Source organism: Augochlora pura, chromosome 2 (genome assembly GCF_028453695.1).
Source record: "Augochlora pura isolate Apur16 chromosome 2, APUR_v2.2.1, whole genome shotgun sequence".
In the NCBI taxonomy this organism is placed as follows: domain Eukaryota; kingdom Metazoa; phylum Arthropoda; class Insecta; order Hymenoptera; family Halictidae; genus Augochlora; species Augochlora pura.
The window spans coordinates 10324192-10343384 of record NC_135773.1 but is presented as its reverse complement, the minus strand read 5'-3'; the positions used below and the strand labels follow the sequence as shown (position 1 = coordinate 10343384).

General features: G+C 29.1%; 3 protein-coding genes across 5 annotated transcripts; 2 read left to right on the top strand and 1 right to left on the bottom strand.

Moving 5' to 3' along the window:
• The first annotated feature begins 2565 nt into the window (after nucleotides 1–2565).
• Nucleotides 2566–6920, top strand: Par-6 (partitioning defective protein 6). Its single transcript, XM_078196019.1, has 5 exons — nucleotides 2566–3206; nucleotides 3349–3577; nucleotides 3721–3848; nucleotides 3933–4211; nucleotides 4316–6920. The coding sequence occupies exons 1-5, from the start codon at nucleotides 3147–3149 to the stop codon at nucleotides 4622–4624; spliced, it is 1005 nt and encodes a 334-aa protein (XP_078052145.1). The 5' UTR covers nucleotides 2566–3146; the 3' UTR covers nucleotides 4625–6920.
• A 216-nt stretch (nucleotides 6921–7136) lies between these two features.
• Nucleotides 7137–13149, top strand: LOC144478242 (uncharacterized). Its single transcript, XM_078195994.1, has 23 exons — nucleotides 7137–7346; nucleotides 7412–7564; nucleotides 7631–7913; nucleotides 8002–8054; nucleotides 8134–8211; nucleotides 8275–8517; nucleotides 8581–8685; nucleotides 8781–8849; nucleotides 8913–9062; nucleotides 9141–9284; nucleotides 9347–9749; nucleotides 9831–9955; nucleotides 10045–10264; nucleotides 10329–10595; nucleotides 10695–11103; nucleotides 11177–11744; nucleotides 11815–11887; nucleotides 11959–12116; nucleotides 12208–12375; nucleotides 12441–12621; nucleotides 12702–12855; nucleotides 12921–12996; nucleotides 13084–13149. Exons 1-23 carry the CDS (start codon nucleotides 7137–7139, stop codon nucleotides 13147–13149), a joined length of 4356 nt encoding a protein of 1451 aa, XP_078052120.1.
• On the bottom strand, nucleotides 12753–18278 carry Haspin (haspin). Of its 3 annotated transcripts, none has more exons than XM_078194190.1 (10): nucleotides 17848–18278; nucleotides 17552–17786; nucleotides 15857–17429; nucleotides 15215–15433; nucleotides 14951–15107; nucleotides 14708–14881; nucleotides 14365–14632; nucleotides 14107–14259; nucleotides 13882–14024; nucleotides 12753–13815 (listed from the first exon to the last, which is right to left on the bottom strand). In XM_078194190.1, the coding sequence occupies exons 1-10, from the start codon at nucleotides 18066–18068 to the stop codon at nucleotides 13545–13547; spliced, it is 3414 nt and encodes a 1137-aa protein (XP_078050316.1). In that variant the 5' UTR covers nucleotides 18069–18278; the 3' UTR covers nucleotides 12753–13544. The 3 variants fall into 3 exon arrangements, with proteins under 3 accessions (XP_078050316.1, XP_078050306.1, XP_078050322.1); XM_078194180.1 differs by having other exon boundaries at nucleotides 12754–13815; nucleotides 15173–15433; XM_078194196.1 differs by lacking the exons at nucleotides 12753–13815; nucleotides 13882–14024 and having other exon boundaries at nucleotides 14155–14286; nucleotides 15173–15433.
• Nucleotides 18279–19193: the final 915 nt, after the last annotated feature.

Sequence of the window (19193 nt, the reverse complement as noted above, 5' to 3'; positions counted from 1 at the left end):
AAATAAACAGACAGACTACTTTGATCGAAGAAATAGATGGATCACATTAATCACATAAATAGTCAGAACAGTTTGTTGGAATAAAATATCGGGTCTTTCTGCGCACCATTAATTGAGCATTAAAAAATTTAAAATATGATAATGTGTTAATATATTTGCACGATGTGATTCTGTTGGAAACAATAGCGGAGTGACTCGAGCAATTTTCCGTTAAAAACTGCTTAGTGTACCTTGGTTGGGAAGTTGCAGCTGAAAGCGTTAAATGGTTCATAGTTCACAACAAAATCTTTTACATTTTATTTCATGTTTCAGGTCAAATCTAAATCAGTACCTTCCTCGGTGCCCTCTAACTCATAATCCGATTGTCCGTTTTTCGATTTCTAATCGCGTTTATACCTGCGTGTTCGAAGCAATTGCGACAGTTTATGTATCTAGTGAGTTATTTTCGTAAATTCGTTCCATTTGCGGTGCGAATTACAAACAGTGCTATGTACTCGCGACTTATTAAATCTATGTTCTTGACTTTTCGCACTCTAGTTTAATCGTTTAGATACTATATCTCTATCATTGATATCTATATTTTGTTTGTTGACAGGAAACCTGCTTTATCAGTTTATCCACTTCCTCATTGAAACGAATACCAGAATGAACCGAAATCCAAAAGAAAAGAATTTTAATGTTGCGAAGGACGAGATCATGAAGAATTACTTTGATATCGACAAAAATAGGATTAATTTTGATACCAAAAGAAGGTTTATAAATAGGCAAAAGGGCATTTAAATCATCTGAATAGATTATCACAGTATTATACGAGTGGGTAGTTGGAAATTCCAAGGAATTTTTAATTGCTAAGCTCTCTGCAGTAAACGTTGAGATATCTTTATTTAAGCTCAAAAGAGATGAAGCGTTCAATTCAGAAGATAGGAACGCCCGCTCGTTCAAGATCATGATCTCGACTCCCATTGGCGAGGAAAGTAATGGAATTGGATGGTTTAGAATACCAGTGATTCATACAGATAGTATTAGGATCAGAAGGGTTGTTAAAAGAGATCCAAGCTCAGTGTTGTGATACACAACAGGACATGAAATATTATAATTTTTAATATACAAAAAAATCTTGGTTTCGAGCCTAACATGGTGTTTAAGAGGCAGAAAATTACTATCCCGAAGAGACTGTAAATTGTACTCCGCGGGGAGAATATTGGTTGCAGTGTTATTTCTATACTCCGAGAGTATAATCCTAGAGTTAGGATTATCGTAGCTAATTTGTTCAGCCATTCTATACCTTTCTTCGTTTCTGCGGTCAAAAGGTTTGTCACGGTAACCTCTCTACCTGCCCGGATTGTCTATTGTAGCCCGATCGTAATATAATGGTACCACACGTACTTCTCAATAAAATATTTTAGTGGCTTGTACCTGAAATCCGTCCATCTGTCCGAAATTACAACATGCACAGTTCCAAACTAAAGGCGATACATTCTTTAAATTCATGCAATATTTCAGTACCGATCGATGATTTTAATAATGGAACTAAATACTCTCCTTTACTTCTTTCACAAGGATCGACACAATTCATTTTCGGGAAATATTTTTGAATAATTTGTTTGAACGTTTTATCATAACCAACATGGCAGTTTTCACGATAGAGACATAGCAAACTAGTCTAATGCCCTTCGACACAAAACAACGATATATTAACCGTCCTTATCCCTTCGCAATTTTGAATTCAGATGCTTCAAAATATATCCCCGTGCTCCCTTCTTTTTCTTACCCCCTCAATTCTATAATTCTCCTTGTTTTGTTAATTTTGTGATGCGCGCTGTCCGCACCGCGAATTTAGGAACAAATCTGCGAAAATAATTTGAAAGGTTTATAAACTGTCGCAATTGCTTCGCATTTGCAGGTGTAGGCGTATTCGACAGTCGGAAAGCGGACGGTCGGGTTATGAATTGGAAAAGAGTGCCGAGTTATTTATCCCCGATCTAATGCTTTTTGATTTAGCAAATTTCCCGATTCAATATTTCCAAGTTTTAAAGAAAGGGCATTTAATTAGATTTACAAAAAACCCTGCCCTGTCAAGAATCGCTAATATTGTTTTCGAAACTCCTTCTCGTAGAGTAGAGCATTGCTTGGTCTATTGCTGTTAATAACTACTGGAATGGTTGAATTAACAAAGTTGTGTAGATTTGTAAACTAGAAATCATTATGCAAAGTGTAGCTAAAATGTTACAAGACGTTTGCAAATATACTGTATAGAAGTCGTACAAGTTGCACTGGTCGTACAAGTTAAATATCGCGCCGTGTGTGGGATGTAGCGCTAAGGAGTATGGATGCGCGAAAAGAGTGAGACCGCAAGTACGGTAAAGTGAAATAACCTAGGTTAGTCGTCCATGTGGACATTCACACATAAAATTCGCTGGTTTTGTTCTGTCTCTCTTGACCATCTATCGTTCTCTTTTTAAATCAACTGCGTAGAGCTGGATGCGCATTAAAATAGTAGGGATAAAAGCGGTCGGAAAGAAGAAGTAGAAATCGCTCGCGATGAGCAGTCATTACTATAGTTACGTGCCTTCGTGACGGTACTGCTGCATCGAATTAAATCGAAGTGTATGTACGTATGTACACTAGTTGTACCGTCTAGGAAATTGTAGGTGCAACAGTATCTAGGGTACTGTAGGAATTTATAATTCGAATACCATCTGTGTTACAATTTCACCTCCACGACAAAATGAATAAAGGCTGATGAAGGAAGAAGTTGTGAAAACAAACTAAATACATTCTCATTGGGAAGTTTGATACACTAATAAAGTAGTGTGCTACGCTTCCGTATTCCGTCCATTGTGTTCTGATTATGCTGTTGTATGATATTTGATAGTGTTCATGGTGTTCAGTGTGGATGGAAAGTAGTGCTTTTCTCACTTGAAAATCAACGGTGACTAGGCCAAGTGCGTTCTACCAAACAGGTGCTTTTGACGTCACGCCGTCGTATTCACGCTTATTCTATCAAAATGTGGTTACTATAATCCGTATTCGGCAGTGATTAAATCTTGTACTAGTTGATAAATTCGAAAATCAAATTCGGATCAACATTTCGAAGTGCAAATCTGCTTTCTTCAAACATTGCGGGTTGTGTCGAATTAAAAATCATGTCTAAAAGCAAACTTCAGCATCAAGTTGACAGCAGCATTGTCGCGGTGAAAAGCAAAGTAAGCTACTTTCTAATCGCTTTGATATCTGCGCATCATGATTTTATCATGAAATAAAGATGAAATAATAGTTCATTGAAACGATCTATCAAAATAATTGTACTTCTTTGTCTTTAATATTTTCAATTCCGTTTTGTTTTAGTTTGATGCCGATATTATACGATTTTCAATTAACCGCAATGAAGCTATTAGTTATGAAGACTTCAGAAAATTATTGGCTGAAAGACATGATATAGGCCCAGATCTAAGTTTCCTGATTTGGTATACGGATCCGACTGATGGTGATCTATTACCTATTAATAATGACAATAATTTGGCAAGAGCATTACTTGCAGCAAAACCACTTCTTAGAATTTTAATACAGAGAAAAGGTTAGATATTAATTAATATTTTAATTATTTAATAGCAAGTTATTACAAAAATAATTATGATACTGCTTTATAATTTTATGGTATTAAAATATTTGTACTTCAACTATTATGAACACATGTAATTCAATTATTTCATATGATAGGGGATGGACTGGAAGACATAAATGGATATGGAACAATGAAACCAAAAAATTTAATATCGAGTATTCTTGGTGGTACACCTGGTAAACCAAAGTCATTGGCTATATCGAATCCACATGATTTTAGGCAGGTATGTCTTACCTCTTGAGGTTTGAATTAAATAAGTTTAGGTACAAAATGTATTTATATTGTACATTATTTTTAATAATTACAGGTATCAGCAATAATCGATGTAGATATATTACCAGAAACCTGTCGTCGTGTACGTTTGTTAAAACATGGTTCAGATAAGCCATTAGGATTTTACATTAAAGATGGAGAGAGTTTTCGAATATTATCACCTTCCACAGGTGGTCATGTTGAAAAAGTTCCAGGTGTATTTATTAGTAGATTGGTACCAGGTGGCTTAGCTGAAAGCACAGGACTTCTAGCAGTGAATGATGAGGTACTTGAAGTAAATGGTATAGAAGTTGCTGGAAAAACTCTTGATCAGGTAAACCATTGGCACAGATACCATTTTCATTTATGAAAGATTAAAATTAATACACATGGAATAATATACTTATAAAATATTAATTTACATTTTCACCTCAATAGGTCACAGATATGATGATCGCCAATTCTTCTAATCTAATAATCACAGTAAAGCCTGCAAACCAACGGGCAGCGTTAACTGCACCAAGACGTGGATCATTTTCACGTAATAGTCAATTGTCTTCTGGCAGTCATCAGTCCACGCAAAGTGCTGCAACTGGAAGTGACGAAGATGCAGATGAAATTGTAGATTTAACTGGAGTAACTTTGCAAGATGATGCAACAACTTCAACTTCTCAACATCATCATTATCACCACCATCACCATCACCAAAATCATTTTAATCATGATCAGGGTGTGCTACATTTATAAATGGCAAGTAGTGCAGACTCCAGTTTGTACTTTGTCATGCTCAATGTGAACATAATTGGATGTTTGTACGTAAAAATTTTTTAGAAATAAGTAAAAATATGTAACATGACAATAAGGAGTTACATGAAAGGCAGATGAAACATTGCAGAATCATATCAGTTATCATTTTAATAATTTAGTACATTATGATACAGGATCAACGTCTTAAGTTACATCTTTTAACAAAATTTTGTGACTAAAGTCTTTTGATTGCTTTAAAACTATTATCGAACATAACGCGTCAATCTTTCTTTGGTAATATTCATTGAAAAGTAAATGCATTTTGTAACAAATTGGTAAACGTATTGACAATGTTTCATATACTAAATTTTTGTATTACTATGGAACTAAAAAAAGCAAGTATATATTTTTGTAAACATCAAAGTTATTAGCACTTGTAATCTGTATTTGTTCAATGTGTATTCTTTATTTTAATATTTTCATAGACCAATATTAATACTAGATGCAAAAAGTATTAAGATATCGAATTTGTTTACAACATACAAAGATATTTATTATTACAAAAACTTAAAAAAAGAAAATGAATACGGTTAAGAATAAATAGTATCACTAAAATTAAGAAACATTAATACTTTGTTATAGATTGTTCACATAAATACAAAAATAACACTTTAATCGTTTTATGTGAACTATTTGGGCGAAGTATAAATATATTTTAAACCAATAAGAAAATAGTGATATAAATATTGACTGTGCATAAAAGTATTATTCGAAGGCAGCAATGTTTGAAAGTATTAAAATATTTTTTAGTACTTAACGTTCGAAACCTAAAGTGTACTTAAATAATAATGAAATCAGCTAAGGAAGCAGCTAAGATTGCAAGAATTTCCTATCTTTTTTTTTATATCATGTTTTACAGTTATTACTTAAATTGAGACATGATTTGTAATTATGTTTATTAGGAATTTATTAATTATTTCGTAACGCATTCATCTTTTAACAGATTTTGATGAATTTTTTCATGTATATAATGCAGATAACGAAGTTCAATAATTTAATTTATCGTTATAAGTAGAAGTCTTTTTCAATAACGGAAATGTATATAATAATGACAATTTAAAAGGGTGGTAAACTAATATCAACATTTCATTGTTAATGGAATACAAGAATAAAAAAATCTTGAGTGGCCTTATGTACAGATCATTCCAAATATATTTTGCAAAGTTGCAAAATAGAAACTAATCTATTATAATTCATTCAAACACGTCTATTCGTGTATGTATTCTGTTTATTCCACTGCATGTCTACAGTGTTGAAGTTTTTGAATTTTAATTCCATTTTTATAAATGTTATTTGTTGTCTAATTGAGCACTAGATATTGAAGTATAATGTACTTTACAAATTTTAGATATAAGTGAAGTTTTGAAAGATAAGAAACATATTTATGTACATGTAAAATATTTTCTTTACATAGTTGTGCCTTCACCGTTCCGTCTATAACTACAATAATTGGATTGTGACAGATTGTATCGCATTCCATTTACATAGTATTTTTATAGTGCAAGAAAAATACAACTATGTCTCGCTGATATGTATTATTATTTTAAAAAGAGACTTACAGAGCCTTATTAGCTACACGGCGAAACGAGTACACGTTCGCTTAATCATACTTCTTTATAAATTAGTAAAGAGAATATATGTATATATGAAAGAGATATAAATCTTATTATAATACGATTATAAATTTACATATACCTTCAAATATTTTAGTTGCCGAATCAGAAAAATATATTTTTGAGTTGCAAGCATTCTCAAAATTATGAATTCTATACCATATTGAAAGTAAAATGTATGCAGAAAATGGAATGTAATATTTTATATGAGTTGTATTTATCTTGTATAAGTTTATGTACGAAAGATAACATTTTGCAATGTTATGAAATAAATTAGTACATAGTCATAAGTAGAAAATTATGTTCACTTTATTTAAAAAAAAGGTGTATTCCATTATTATAAATCGGTAGCATTTTGTACTTAAATAAAGTATACACGTATGAGTAAATAAATTTGTTATGTTGGTGAGTTCTTAATTGAAATATAGTCACTTTGATATAATTTCTGTATCTCATGTAATCAAACAATATTACGAGATTTATATCGTGTCTACATTGTATTTTGTAATGTCAGTAGAAACTTGGAAATTACAAAACTTACTACTTATTTGTAATGACATAACTCTTTTTAATGGCAGCTTATAAAATAAACTATTTTATTGTACAAATAGATAGTCCTTATTGGTCACCTTTATATTACATATTATATACTAATAATGTAAAACATTGTTTTCTTATGGTTACTATGGAATATAAATAGATACGATTAAAAGAGTAATTACAATATGCTTTGTAAATTGATCTTTAATTAATAAATTTTGTTTTTTCCAGTTATTTTTATAATAATAATAATAAATGTATGAACTGGAATGAATTGATTAAAGATACGAGTAAAGAAGATGTCGTATGTGGAGCATGGTCCTCGAATTTTCTTAACTGGTAGACCTAACAGTAGGATACCATTGACATACGGTGATTATGTTTTGCCACGAAAAAGGTTGGAAGGTCGATTAAAGTTGCATGATTCTTGTTCAGATATTAGAGCCTGGAGTCCAAATTCTTTGGAGAATTCGCGTTATTTTCGTGAACTTAATGAACATGACTCTTCAGTATGTATTTAATTAAATACAAAAGTACTATGGTTAAGTTTAAATGATATAATTTATTCTTTCAGATAGGAAAAATAATACCAGTAAATGTAGTTGTTGATAATATAATTAAACTCAATTCATGTACGCAAACTGAACTCCAAATAGTTAAAAAGGAACTACAGAAATACAAAAGTTTAAAACTTACCACTAAACAAAAAGAACAATTACAAAATTTAGTGAGTTATTTTCTAAACATGTTTCAATATTATAGTAGTTACTAAAACATTTCATGTTTCTTGTAGAATCATAATCAAAAGCTAAAGGAACCAACACAAAGTAATCATACGACGGATTTATTAGTTAATATTACTAAATCAGCACCCATAATTCATTCAAATTCATATTTATCAATCCATTTACCCCTTGAAAGAAATTTAAAAAATGAGAACGATAAGCTAATTTTTGTCAATCAATCTACTTATTTGCGTCCTTATTCCTCAAAAGCATTTGATATAAAGTCGTCAACCAATAACTATGCATTAGTGACACAATTTAAATCTGATGCTAAAACAGTCCTTACTGAAGGTATAATAAAAGATTATTGATAATTTAGGAACTATTGTTCATAATGTTATTAATAATTTAATTTTAAACTTACACTTTAATTTCTTAGATTATATTGAACGGACACCACAATGGGTTGAATACATTGATATAGCTTTACAGGTATAAAAACTATATTGTAATTTTATACTGTGGCTTTTTCATATTAATACTTGTTATTTTTATGAATATTTGATTACAGGTAGAGCAAGAAACACGGGATGTAGGAGTACAGTTCAATCAAGTTGACAAATATGCAAATAAAATTATAACTACATCTGTATGAATATATTTTTAAATTCTCTTACATAAATGGGGTATTTATAAAAATTCTCTTATGCAGGTAATGTCACAAACGTCATTTACATATAAATCCAGTGAGGAGGATGATAATCTACTGGAATCAGATAAAATCAGTTTTCAAACAAATAATGAAGAAGAAAGTGTAGATTATGACACATCCTATAGCGGAAGTTTTCAAGATATTGGAACACCATCAAAATCTAGTAGTGAATTAACGGAATCTGATAAAAGCATTATTATTCAAAAAGACTCTGAGATAATTGCTTTGAAGCATAAGCTCCGTGTATGAATTGTTATAATAATAGATGATTTGTATATTTTATGTATCAATATATATTTTTTAAAGGCATGGGATCTTGAACTGGATGAAATACGAGGCTTTAATAAAAAATTAAAAATTTCTTTGCAAGAAAAGGAAAAGTTTATAAGTTCTCAGGAAGAAAATCTTAAAGCAAGTGTATAGGATAGTATATTAAAAATGAATGTAATGTGACTTTCCTTCACAAAAGTATTACAGATGGTTAATATTTAATGATTCTTAAACAGATGTTGCATGGTAAATTGACAAAGATAGAACATGATTATAATTGCGAAATAGAAAATTTAAAATCTAAGGTAATATTAACTTTTTACACTATACATTATGGTAAATATTGTTTGTATTTTACTTTCTTTTAGCTGCATGGATCTAAATATCTAATTAGCCAACTTAAACAAGAGTTAAGTAAAAAATGTGAAAGCAGTTATTTGCAATCACAGGAAATTGAGAAACTCAAATTATATGCTAAAGAAGCAACAACATTAAAATTGGAACAAGAAATGCTTTTAGTTAGTACTTGCTCGTAATAAATATGTACTTCAAGTTTAAGACTTACTGTACTTGTACTTACTGTATTTACATTATAGAAAAAATTACAAAAAATGGAACTGCTATCTGAAAAACTCGAAAAACAAAATGATGAACAAAATTGCATATTTGCAGATCAAGAGAAAGAAATCAAACGATTACTATCAATGATAAGCAAGAGTAGTATAGCTTACGAGAAACAGGTACATTTATTTAATATGATTTATTAATGTGGCTTATTGTAAAAGTACTCTTTCATATATAGATAGAGAGTTTAAACACCGAAATTTGTGAAAAAACTATTGAAATCTCTCAGTATGAACAACAAGTGCATTCAATGAAACAAGAAACAAGTGAATTTGTCAATAATTTAAAGCATGCTTTAAATAACTTGGAAGAATTTAATGGCTTTTGTGAAGACGTTTGTAATTGTATAAATTACGATTTAGATATTACTGCAGAAGCAAATCATCTATTGAATAATATAAATGTTATGATGACAAGATTTCAAAGTTATAAAATAGAACGTCAGAATTTATTGCAACAAATAGAAAATTTAAAACACTCTGTAGATAATGATAAACAAAAAATTCATGTCAATCAGGATTTAAAGAATATGATCTCTGATATTTTGAAATATGAAGATGATGCAGATTCAAGAAAAACGGGTAATATTATAAAATCAATCTTATTCATAAAAATGATTAGAAGAGTACTAGTAATTGTTAATAAGTATTTATTTTATACAGATAAGAAGGATAGCATAATTGTATTAAATGTAAAACAAAATAAATGTAATCCCAATGAAATAGAATGTGAGGACATATCCAGCTCTGTGAACAGTGAACATTCATCAAATGGAATTACTGATAATGTATTTCTTGTCAAATTTAAAGATTGAATTCTTCCTTAAATTATCTTGCTTTCCTTACGAAATAAATAATCATATAGTTGTCTTTTCAGGAATATAATAACTACATTATCAAATTAAATAGGAAGAATAGTATCAACGAAATTGATGAAGAAATATTTGAATATTTTTCATATTTTATAGTTAAACTACATTCCCTTACTAAAAAATTGCAAGTATACCTTGAAATTGAACGCCCTCTGATGATTGAACAAATATACAATTTTTATCAAATGCTTCAAGAGACAGAATCCGCTATCAATGGTTCACAAGGTGTTATTCATTTTTATTTTTACAAAGTATCTATTAATACGTATTATACTATTCTTTTTGTTAGATTTAGCACTGAAGAAACAGCGAATTTCGGAATTAAGTGTTGTATTTAATAAAAGACAAACGAAATACGAAACTTATATGACACAGTTACCTAATGATTTGTCGCAAATACAAATTAAAATAATAGAATTTATTAAGACAATTTTAAATCAATTGTTTAATGCAATACTATACGTGGAGAGAAATAATTTATCTGATAAGCAAATTAATCAAGCATTTGCAACATGTTTTCGATTCTACATTGGTAAAATGGATGCAGCTATGTTAGGTATAAATTTTCAAAAAAACATTTTTACGGAGAAATATAAAAATAATTTTTGTAATTGTAAAAATGGCTAAGATAATGATTGAAAATGGTATTAAAAAGGTGCTGGCAATCAACGCATGCAAATAATTGAGGAAATAGAAAAACAACAACGCGAACTACAGAAGAAAAGCAAAGAAATTGTCTATTTGAAGGATGAACTTAAACAGTACGCAAAAAGAGGAGAAGGAGATAGTGTACATTCAGGGGAAAGCAATGTACTCCTCAAAGAACAATTAGCAAAAGTAGAAACAGATCTTAGTGCAAAAGATGAACTCTTGCTACAGTTACAAGAACAACATGAAACTCTTTTGAGTGAACTATTTAAATCAAACGAAAATTATAATGTATTAAAATCACAGTGTAAGAATTATGAAAAAGAATTAGAAATAAAAATGGCAGAGTTAAAGGAAATTCAACTTAAACATTTGGATACAACGACAGAACAAAATCTTAAGAAAATAAAAATGGAGTAATATATAAAATTTACACTTATTTATCCGTAATTTTAATTTCAGTTAAATAACCAGAAATTATTATTGCAGGTTCCTGGAACTACAAATTGAAAATAAAGACTTGAAAGATAAGATTAATAAAAGCGAAATTGAAGAAAAGTATCGTGAGATTGAAGGTTTGAAAGATGAAAATGTTATGTTGATACAAAAATTAAAAGAGGCTGAAAATAAACTTTCAGAAATGAATCAAACAATTTTATCGTTAACTGAACAAAACAATAAGATCGATATAATATACTTAATGCAAGAAGATCTTGTAAAATTAGATAAAAATGGGAAGAAATTGAAGTCGGAATTTAATCATTTAAAGACGCAACTTACTAATGAACAAAACAAAACTAAAGAAGTTGATAACAGTTTGAATGCAATTGAACATGAAAATGAAATTTTGAAAACGAATATAGCAGACAAGAAAAATGATAATTTTGAGCTGTCACGTAAACTTTATACTGAAACTATTGAGGAAAAATTAAGAAGCAAATTATATACTCTATCCAATAAACTATGTGAAAGAATATTACATTTTAACAAGGTGTTTGATTTAGAAGAATGCATATTAAATGAACAATCCATTGAGAGTTTGAAAGATAAATACTTGGTTAGTGAAATAATTTACTATGTAATATTTTCTTTATTTTATGTATCTAATATGTTTAACTTGTTTATAGAAATATCAAAATGTAAATGAAAATGTAAAGGAAAATGAAATAGAAGAAATTCAAAACCAGCAACTATGTAATGGTAAGGATATATACTAGGGTGTAAAATATTAAAAAATAATTATATAATGTTTCAAGAATTAAATTTTTCAGATAAAGGTATGTTAAATGTACAATATAAAATGGATCATCAAGGTAAATATAAGAAACTCCATCAGCAGTTAGATATGAAAAATTCTGAAATAAAAGATCTTCAAGATACCATACGTCGTTTAGAACAAGCAAACACCAAACTTTGTATTGATCGTGAAGTAGTTACTATTTAATTAATTTCTGATTAATTGTTTACTTGACTATAATACATAGTGTACCCATTCATTTTTATTTAAATAAATTATGTAGTCGCAAACAGAACAATATCAAGATAAGTTAACAACAATGAAAAAGAACTACGATAGCAGTTTAAATGAGCTTTATGAAAAGCACGGAAAATATGTTGATAGATTACAAAAACGATATGAAGACATTATAAATAATGAAACAACATCCGTTTCAAAAAACTTGTTACAAGTATGTCATATATCCATTGAGCAAACTAAATATATAATTAATTAATACAAATCATTGGCATTTAGTCATTGGATATGAAGGAATTAACAGAACCCTATGAAAGTATAGCTATGATTATGGACAATAACTCAAATTTTATTCAAATGAAAGATGATCATCAACGATTTTACGAGAACAATGTACATAAAGAATTTTACGAACTGAACGAAACACAAAAAAATGTACATAGAAATATGTACGAAAAAGGTAATTAAAATACTGTTTACAAATTATTTTTTATTCGTAGAATTCCTATATATTAATTTATAAAAGTTTTAATTTAAAAGAAATTCCAAATAAATTGGATTCAACAATTTTAAGAGAAGAGAATAATTCATACTTACAAAATCAATGGCAATTAATTATTTCAAGTCAAATCCCAAAATATTCAATACGCACCCAGAATTACAAATTAAGAGAAATTGTAGAAGAAAATTACGGGTAATGTATCGTTAACATTTTATTTGAAAAATACTATTTAATCGTATTCTAATTTTATATTTTAGATACATTGATAGTAGTAAGATTCTAGGATTGGAAAATAAATATGAAAAACAGAAACAAATAATCAAAGATAGTACTGTAAGTTTATTCTACTTAAAAATTCTAACTTAGTTTAGTGTTTTATTTGCAATGTGCATTACTCTTTTCATATACTTTTATTTACAGTTTGATCAGCAAAGATGGAATTTCATTAATCAGTGTAGTGTGTATCACAAAATGGGTAATAATTAAGACTGTCCAAAGTCTATTCACCCAGACTTATGAAACAAAAATTTACTAAACAAAAAGATGACCAGAAACGTTAAATTTTCTATGAAAATTACCATTTAATATTTTTTTTTATTTATATTTATTGCATTACGGCTTGTATATGCTTTAAGTTTTAATCCTTAACAACATGAAAACACGAATTGATAAATTGAAATTTAATATATTTTAGAATTTTTCATTCTTAAAGTATAATTACATTTTAATAAATTATGTAAATGCCATCATAAAAAACATAAAAATAAAATTTTTATTTTAACGTCAAAGAACAATCATATAACTTTAGTTTCGTGTATTGTTATTGGACTTTATTATATCGAATAATGTCAAAAAGTTGTAAAATGTCACGGATGTTTTCATTACGTAATGACCATGTCTTCTTTCAAAGTCAATGCGAGATTGGATTCTGAGACAGTACTCAGCAAACTTTCAATAGTGTGACAATTTGATACAAAATCAAAGGCACTTTTATACGACAAGACCACATTTTTCAATTCTTTCAATTTTATTATACCATTTTTATGAATTCTCAAATTTCTCTTTCTATATCTAACTGCAGTAATCATTTTATCCAAAGTATAATGTAGCCATAAAATATTTGTGTATGGTTCAAATTTTGACCAATTATTTCTGAAATAATTCAAATGTTAGTATAGAGTATAGTAATTTCTATATAGATTATAAACATACACTTACCTAATTTTATCCTTCATTAAACGATATATTTCAAATTGATATTCACCCTGTGCTGTAAAAAGACTAGGATCGGAAGCAAGATCATTAAATACGCTACATCCTTGATACGTCACTCTTGAAAGTGTAAAATCTATAATAGATACCTGCAACAAAAAACTTCATATTTGAATCCATTTTATAAAATTATGTTATCCAAATAAAATATAATTCCAAATATTAATGTACCTTTACACCTTTGCTATCAAATTGAATGTGCTTTTTTCCAAGTTTGTAGCGTATATGAGGTTCAGTTGTTTGAGATATTAATATGTTACCCCAATGCAGATCTCTATGTTCAAATTCAACAGCTTTTTCTGCAACAGCTAATGCTAATGCCGCCTATCAATAGATAAAATAAACATGTACCTTTAATTATAGAATCAATATTAATTGCATATTGAATATCTAAAAGATATATAGACTACTATTAAAAAGCATTTGAACCTGTATGAATAAAGCATAAGCTTCTTCGGCTGTAGGAAATACAAATGCCTCCAAATCTTGACCACCATGGCCAAGTTCTAGAATAATATATAATTGGTTTTCGTTAAACATAGATGGACAGTCATTCTCAGAATGTTTTTCTTCGTCATAAATGGTCCAAAGGTCCACTAATTTTTTTGGATACCTTCCCTTAAGGCATTTAACATTTTTTACTTCTACGAAACCGTCGGTATTATATTTTGTATTAAATCTTAAATTGTGCAACTCCCTGAAATTATATTATAATCAAAAATGAATATTAAAATTTATATTTTTAAATATTAAAATTGTACTTTATAAGTACATTGCAATAACAATTTCTGATAATATCTCATGAAACTTCTTTTGCGGTTCTCCATTGACGTATTCATTGCCTTCAATGGGTATAATTTTTATAACAGTCTTTTCATCACAGAATTCATGAAGAAACACTTCTCCATATACACCTTCACCAATTTTTCGACAATGATCTAAGTACCTAATAAATGACAATTTTTTACTATGTATTAAAGGATTTCGAAAATGTGAGTATATAATGTATAATTACGAATCTGAAAAATATGTTGAAAATAGTATATAATCTTGTTGTAAGCATTTTTCAAGAATCACTTCTTTTATTGTTGAGGCAATATATTCATTAGTAATGTGACCGTCAATATCGTCATTTTCATCATTTTCAATATTGCTTAAAGATTTTTGTGGATCTGTGAAGGAATATTCATAATACGTATTTTTTTCTTTCATTTATTAAAATAAAGGGTTAACTTACTACTTATTAATGTAAATCTCTGGCTTTTTACAGGGACAATACCATAAACTTCAAGAAATGAGGCATCTTCTATTGATGTTACAGTCTTTCTAATTGGAACTACACGAACTGATATTCTTCTGGTAAGACGTCCTAAATTGGTAGAGTCACTGGTCCTCACTTTCTTATTAGCCAATTCATGTTCAGATTTACTGATTGTTTCATTGATGACTTGAAGATTTTTATCACTTTCAGTTTTTCTTATACAACTTTGGAAAACACCTGTATATAAAGGGCTTTAGTAATCATCGTTTTATTTATAAATTTGGGTTATTTGTTCATGTATTAATTATAAAAAATACCCATTTATAAACGCTTTTTGCATATTTATATTAAAAATATATATTATCACAAAATACTTGTTTATGAAAAATATGTATAGAAAATATATATCAAGTAAAGTATAAATACATATAAGTTTTAATATGAAAAATATTGAAATATTAATGTTACAGGTTAATAAACTACAAATAGAATTTTGTTCTGTCAAATAAAAAAAAATGATATTCAAATGTTTTAGTATGTTATATCCCATCTGACTTGGTACTACAAAAACGCTAATACAAACTAATTTTATATGAATTAAAAATTTTGGTATTGTATTAAAGAGTGCTAATAATTAGTCTGTATTCACTTTATAATTACCTTCCTTTTGCATATTTAAGATATCAATGACACTTTGTCTCCACTGTTTTCCTTTTCCAATAGATAATTTTTCTAAATCTGATTTGTCCTGAATAGTGTTCAGAATGGATAATGATCTCGTCCAGGATTTTCCTGGTTTTAAATATATAGGTTTTTCTATTTTTGCTGATATATTAACAATAGACCTATTTGGCACAGTTCCTAATGATTTTAATGTTTTCCTAACTAAATTTCTTTTATTATCTCTCACTTTTTGCACCGATGCTCTGGTTCTTTTCAAACAAGAATTATTGCTATTAACTTCTAAAATATCTGTTAAGTCAAGTTCCTGCTTACAATATTGTTTTCTCCTTCTTGTAATTCTAAAGGAATCTTGTAGCTGTGTTGAAATTGCAACATTATTGTTTGCACTTAATTTATTGCCACTATTATCTAGATCTTTAGTTTCTTTAGATACACTTATATTATTATTTTCAACACCTATTTCTTTACTTTTTATCTTACAGTCCTCAGCATTAACTAGAATATTTATGTTGTGCAATTCAATTGTTGGTAATATATCACATGATTTTTCTTCTACTTTGTTCAATGTATTTTTTACTTCATTATCAAATGTATTTAACGTTAATGTTTTATCTATTTTGACTTTAGCTGAACTATTTTTACTACTAACATTATGCAATGAAATCTCATTATCTTCATTAGTATTACCAAATAAGGACCGTGATCTTTCTGTATCAATAGAAAAATTCAAACATTTTTTTGATACATTATTTGTTATCTCTTCATTTGTTAATAAAGGTGGTTCATTCAGTAGATTTTCAACTTTTGCTTCACCTAGTGAAGTAGCTTTCTTTATATCATAACATTTTTTAGATGTACATTGTTCTGCACAATCTTGTTTGTTATTACCGTTACAAGTAGACCCAACTGAAGACGCGATATTATTTTGTTGTAGTCCTTCCAATTCTTCTAAATTACACTCACTAGAATCAGATGTATTTTTTTTATCACTAAACAATAATTTCTTAGTTTCTTCAGTCACAGATTGCTGCAATGTATCAAAGTGTTTACACACATTTGTATTTGCTTGCATACTTTTTGAAGAAACTAAATTTGTATTGCTCACAGTAACCAAATTATTATCTTTGCAGGCTACAAGTTCATTTACATTTTTAAAGTATGTAGTAGGAATTGGTGATAAAGCTACTATACAAGTTGAAGGTCTTATTGGTTTACCAATAGGTGTGCTACTAAATGCATTTTCAAATTTACTATTGGAATGTGAAAGTGGTTTTATAAATGTTTCAACTTTTTCTATCTTGACAAAACAATCTTTTATATTCATGTTACTATATTTTAAATTATTAATGTCTACATCAATAATTTCAGTGTTTTTTTGTTGTTCATTTGATACATTTTTAATCTTATCTGCTTCTTTCTGTTTTGTATTAGTATCTTCATCTTGTTTACTTTTGTTAATATTTCTGTGAGCATTTGAAACATTAAGGATTGCTTTCTTTCTTATTCTTCCTCTGTATACTTTTTTTTTGTAAATATTATGTTCATCTACCTATTCCATGAATGATTTTCATTAATCAACTTTCCTCATACACTAATATGTAATATTAATATAATAATTATAGTAACCTTTGAGATTAAAGTATATTATTATATACAATCTATAAAACTTACTTTACTTATTGGTATGCTTTTCTTTATAGTTTCCTTTTCATATTTTAAGTTTAATTTTCTGTTTGACTTTTTTCTTAAAGTAGGCTTTGCATTAACATTTGATTCCCTAGTATCATTATATAAAAAACAGGTATCATCATTTATCACAGATGCATTATTATTCAAATGAAAGCTCTCTTCTTGAATACTCCTTGATGTTTTAATAATATTTGCTTTAAGTGGTTGTTTTATATTTCTGTAAAGAGAAAAGTTTAGAAACTGATGCGAATAAAAATAATATGCATGAAATAATTTACCCTGTATCTTTAAGAAGTCTGTCAAACGTTGTTTCAAATGGATCATGAAATAGGGAATTGTTGCTATCATTCTCCTTTTCTATCAGATTCAATTCTTGGTTTGCAGGAGCGTGAGTTTCTTCAGAAATATGTATCACAGGAATATGTATTTTTTTTAAACAAACTGATACTTCTTTACATTTTTCTCTTCCGTAGGTTCGAATTGGTACTTTACAAAACATTCTAACTTCTATGTCGCAGTACTTTATAAGGCTCGGTTTATTGTTCCGTTTTGAAGATAATATGAAATTTTACTTTTATAGAATAACAATAAATTAGTACGCTATAATACTCTAATACTAACAGACTACAAACATGACATTGAAACAGTAAAAACACGTCGATTTGAAGGAAACTAAGATCTGTGATAACTGAGACGAGAACTGCCTCGTTTGAAATAAAAGATGGCGGGCAGCGCAAAGTACAATAAAGGAACCTACTTCTGTATGTTCTTCTTACTCCCTAAGTTGGCGCGTATATCCCCATCATGTTATTGCGCTTCCAATACGCAGTGGACCCCGTCTCAGTAATAAATCGTCAGCCAATCGAAGCAAAGAAAATTTCTACATCTAACCTCGGTAACGAATCAAACTGGTGGCCTCGAGTATTGAATACTAGTCTTGCACATTTCCAGACCGCAGTACGATCCGCTAGAGAGGGTTGGTATAGACACTTTCTTCAGTCTGATTGGTTGGCGATTTATTGGCGAGACAGTGCTGTCTTCACAGTCAAAGAAAAAGAGGGAAAACAATAAGTGAGCAAAAGAGCATGTAAACAGCACAACTACATATGGAACAAGTCACACCGCCCAACAATGTGTAGCTTGTCTTACTCTACCGTGCTTGTAATCTCACTCTTTTCTCTCATCCTTACCCCTGGTGCTCCATTTGAAACACGCGACATCAATATTTGATCTTGTACTTTCGTCTTGTAATTCTCGAAATTACATTTGTCAGCAAAGGGCACAGCCGATTAAGATGGTCAAAACTGCCCTTAGAGGTTTTTCAGTGAGTCATACACCGTTCGATAGCTGACCAATAAAAACTCATCTGTGTAAAATTTTAACCCCGTAACTTGTCCGTGAGGGTAGTTGCAGGGTAAATTAGATTTCGCGGTTCTCCGGCATTTTTCCACCTTTAGCGGCATTCTAAAATTTTGAAAAAAATATGGCTTATTTTGGACATTAATCCGCATGTTATAGAACTTTTTCAGATTTTTCAGTTGCAAGCTGTGATTATCAAAAATGAAAAAACCCCCAAAAAACGGAAAATTGAAGATTTCTCACTTTTATATTATATTCAAAACTT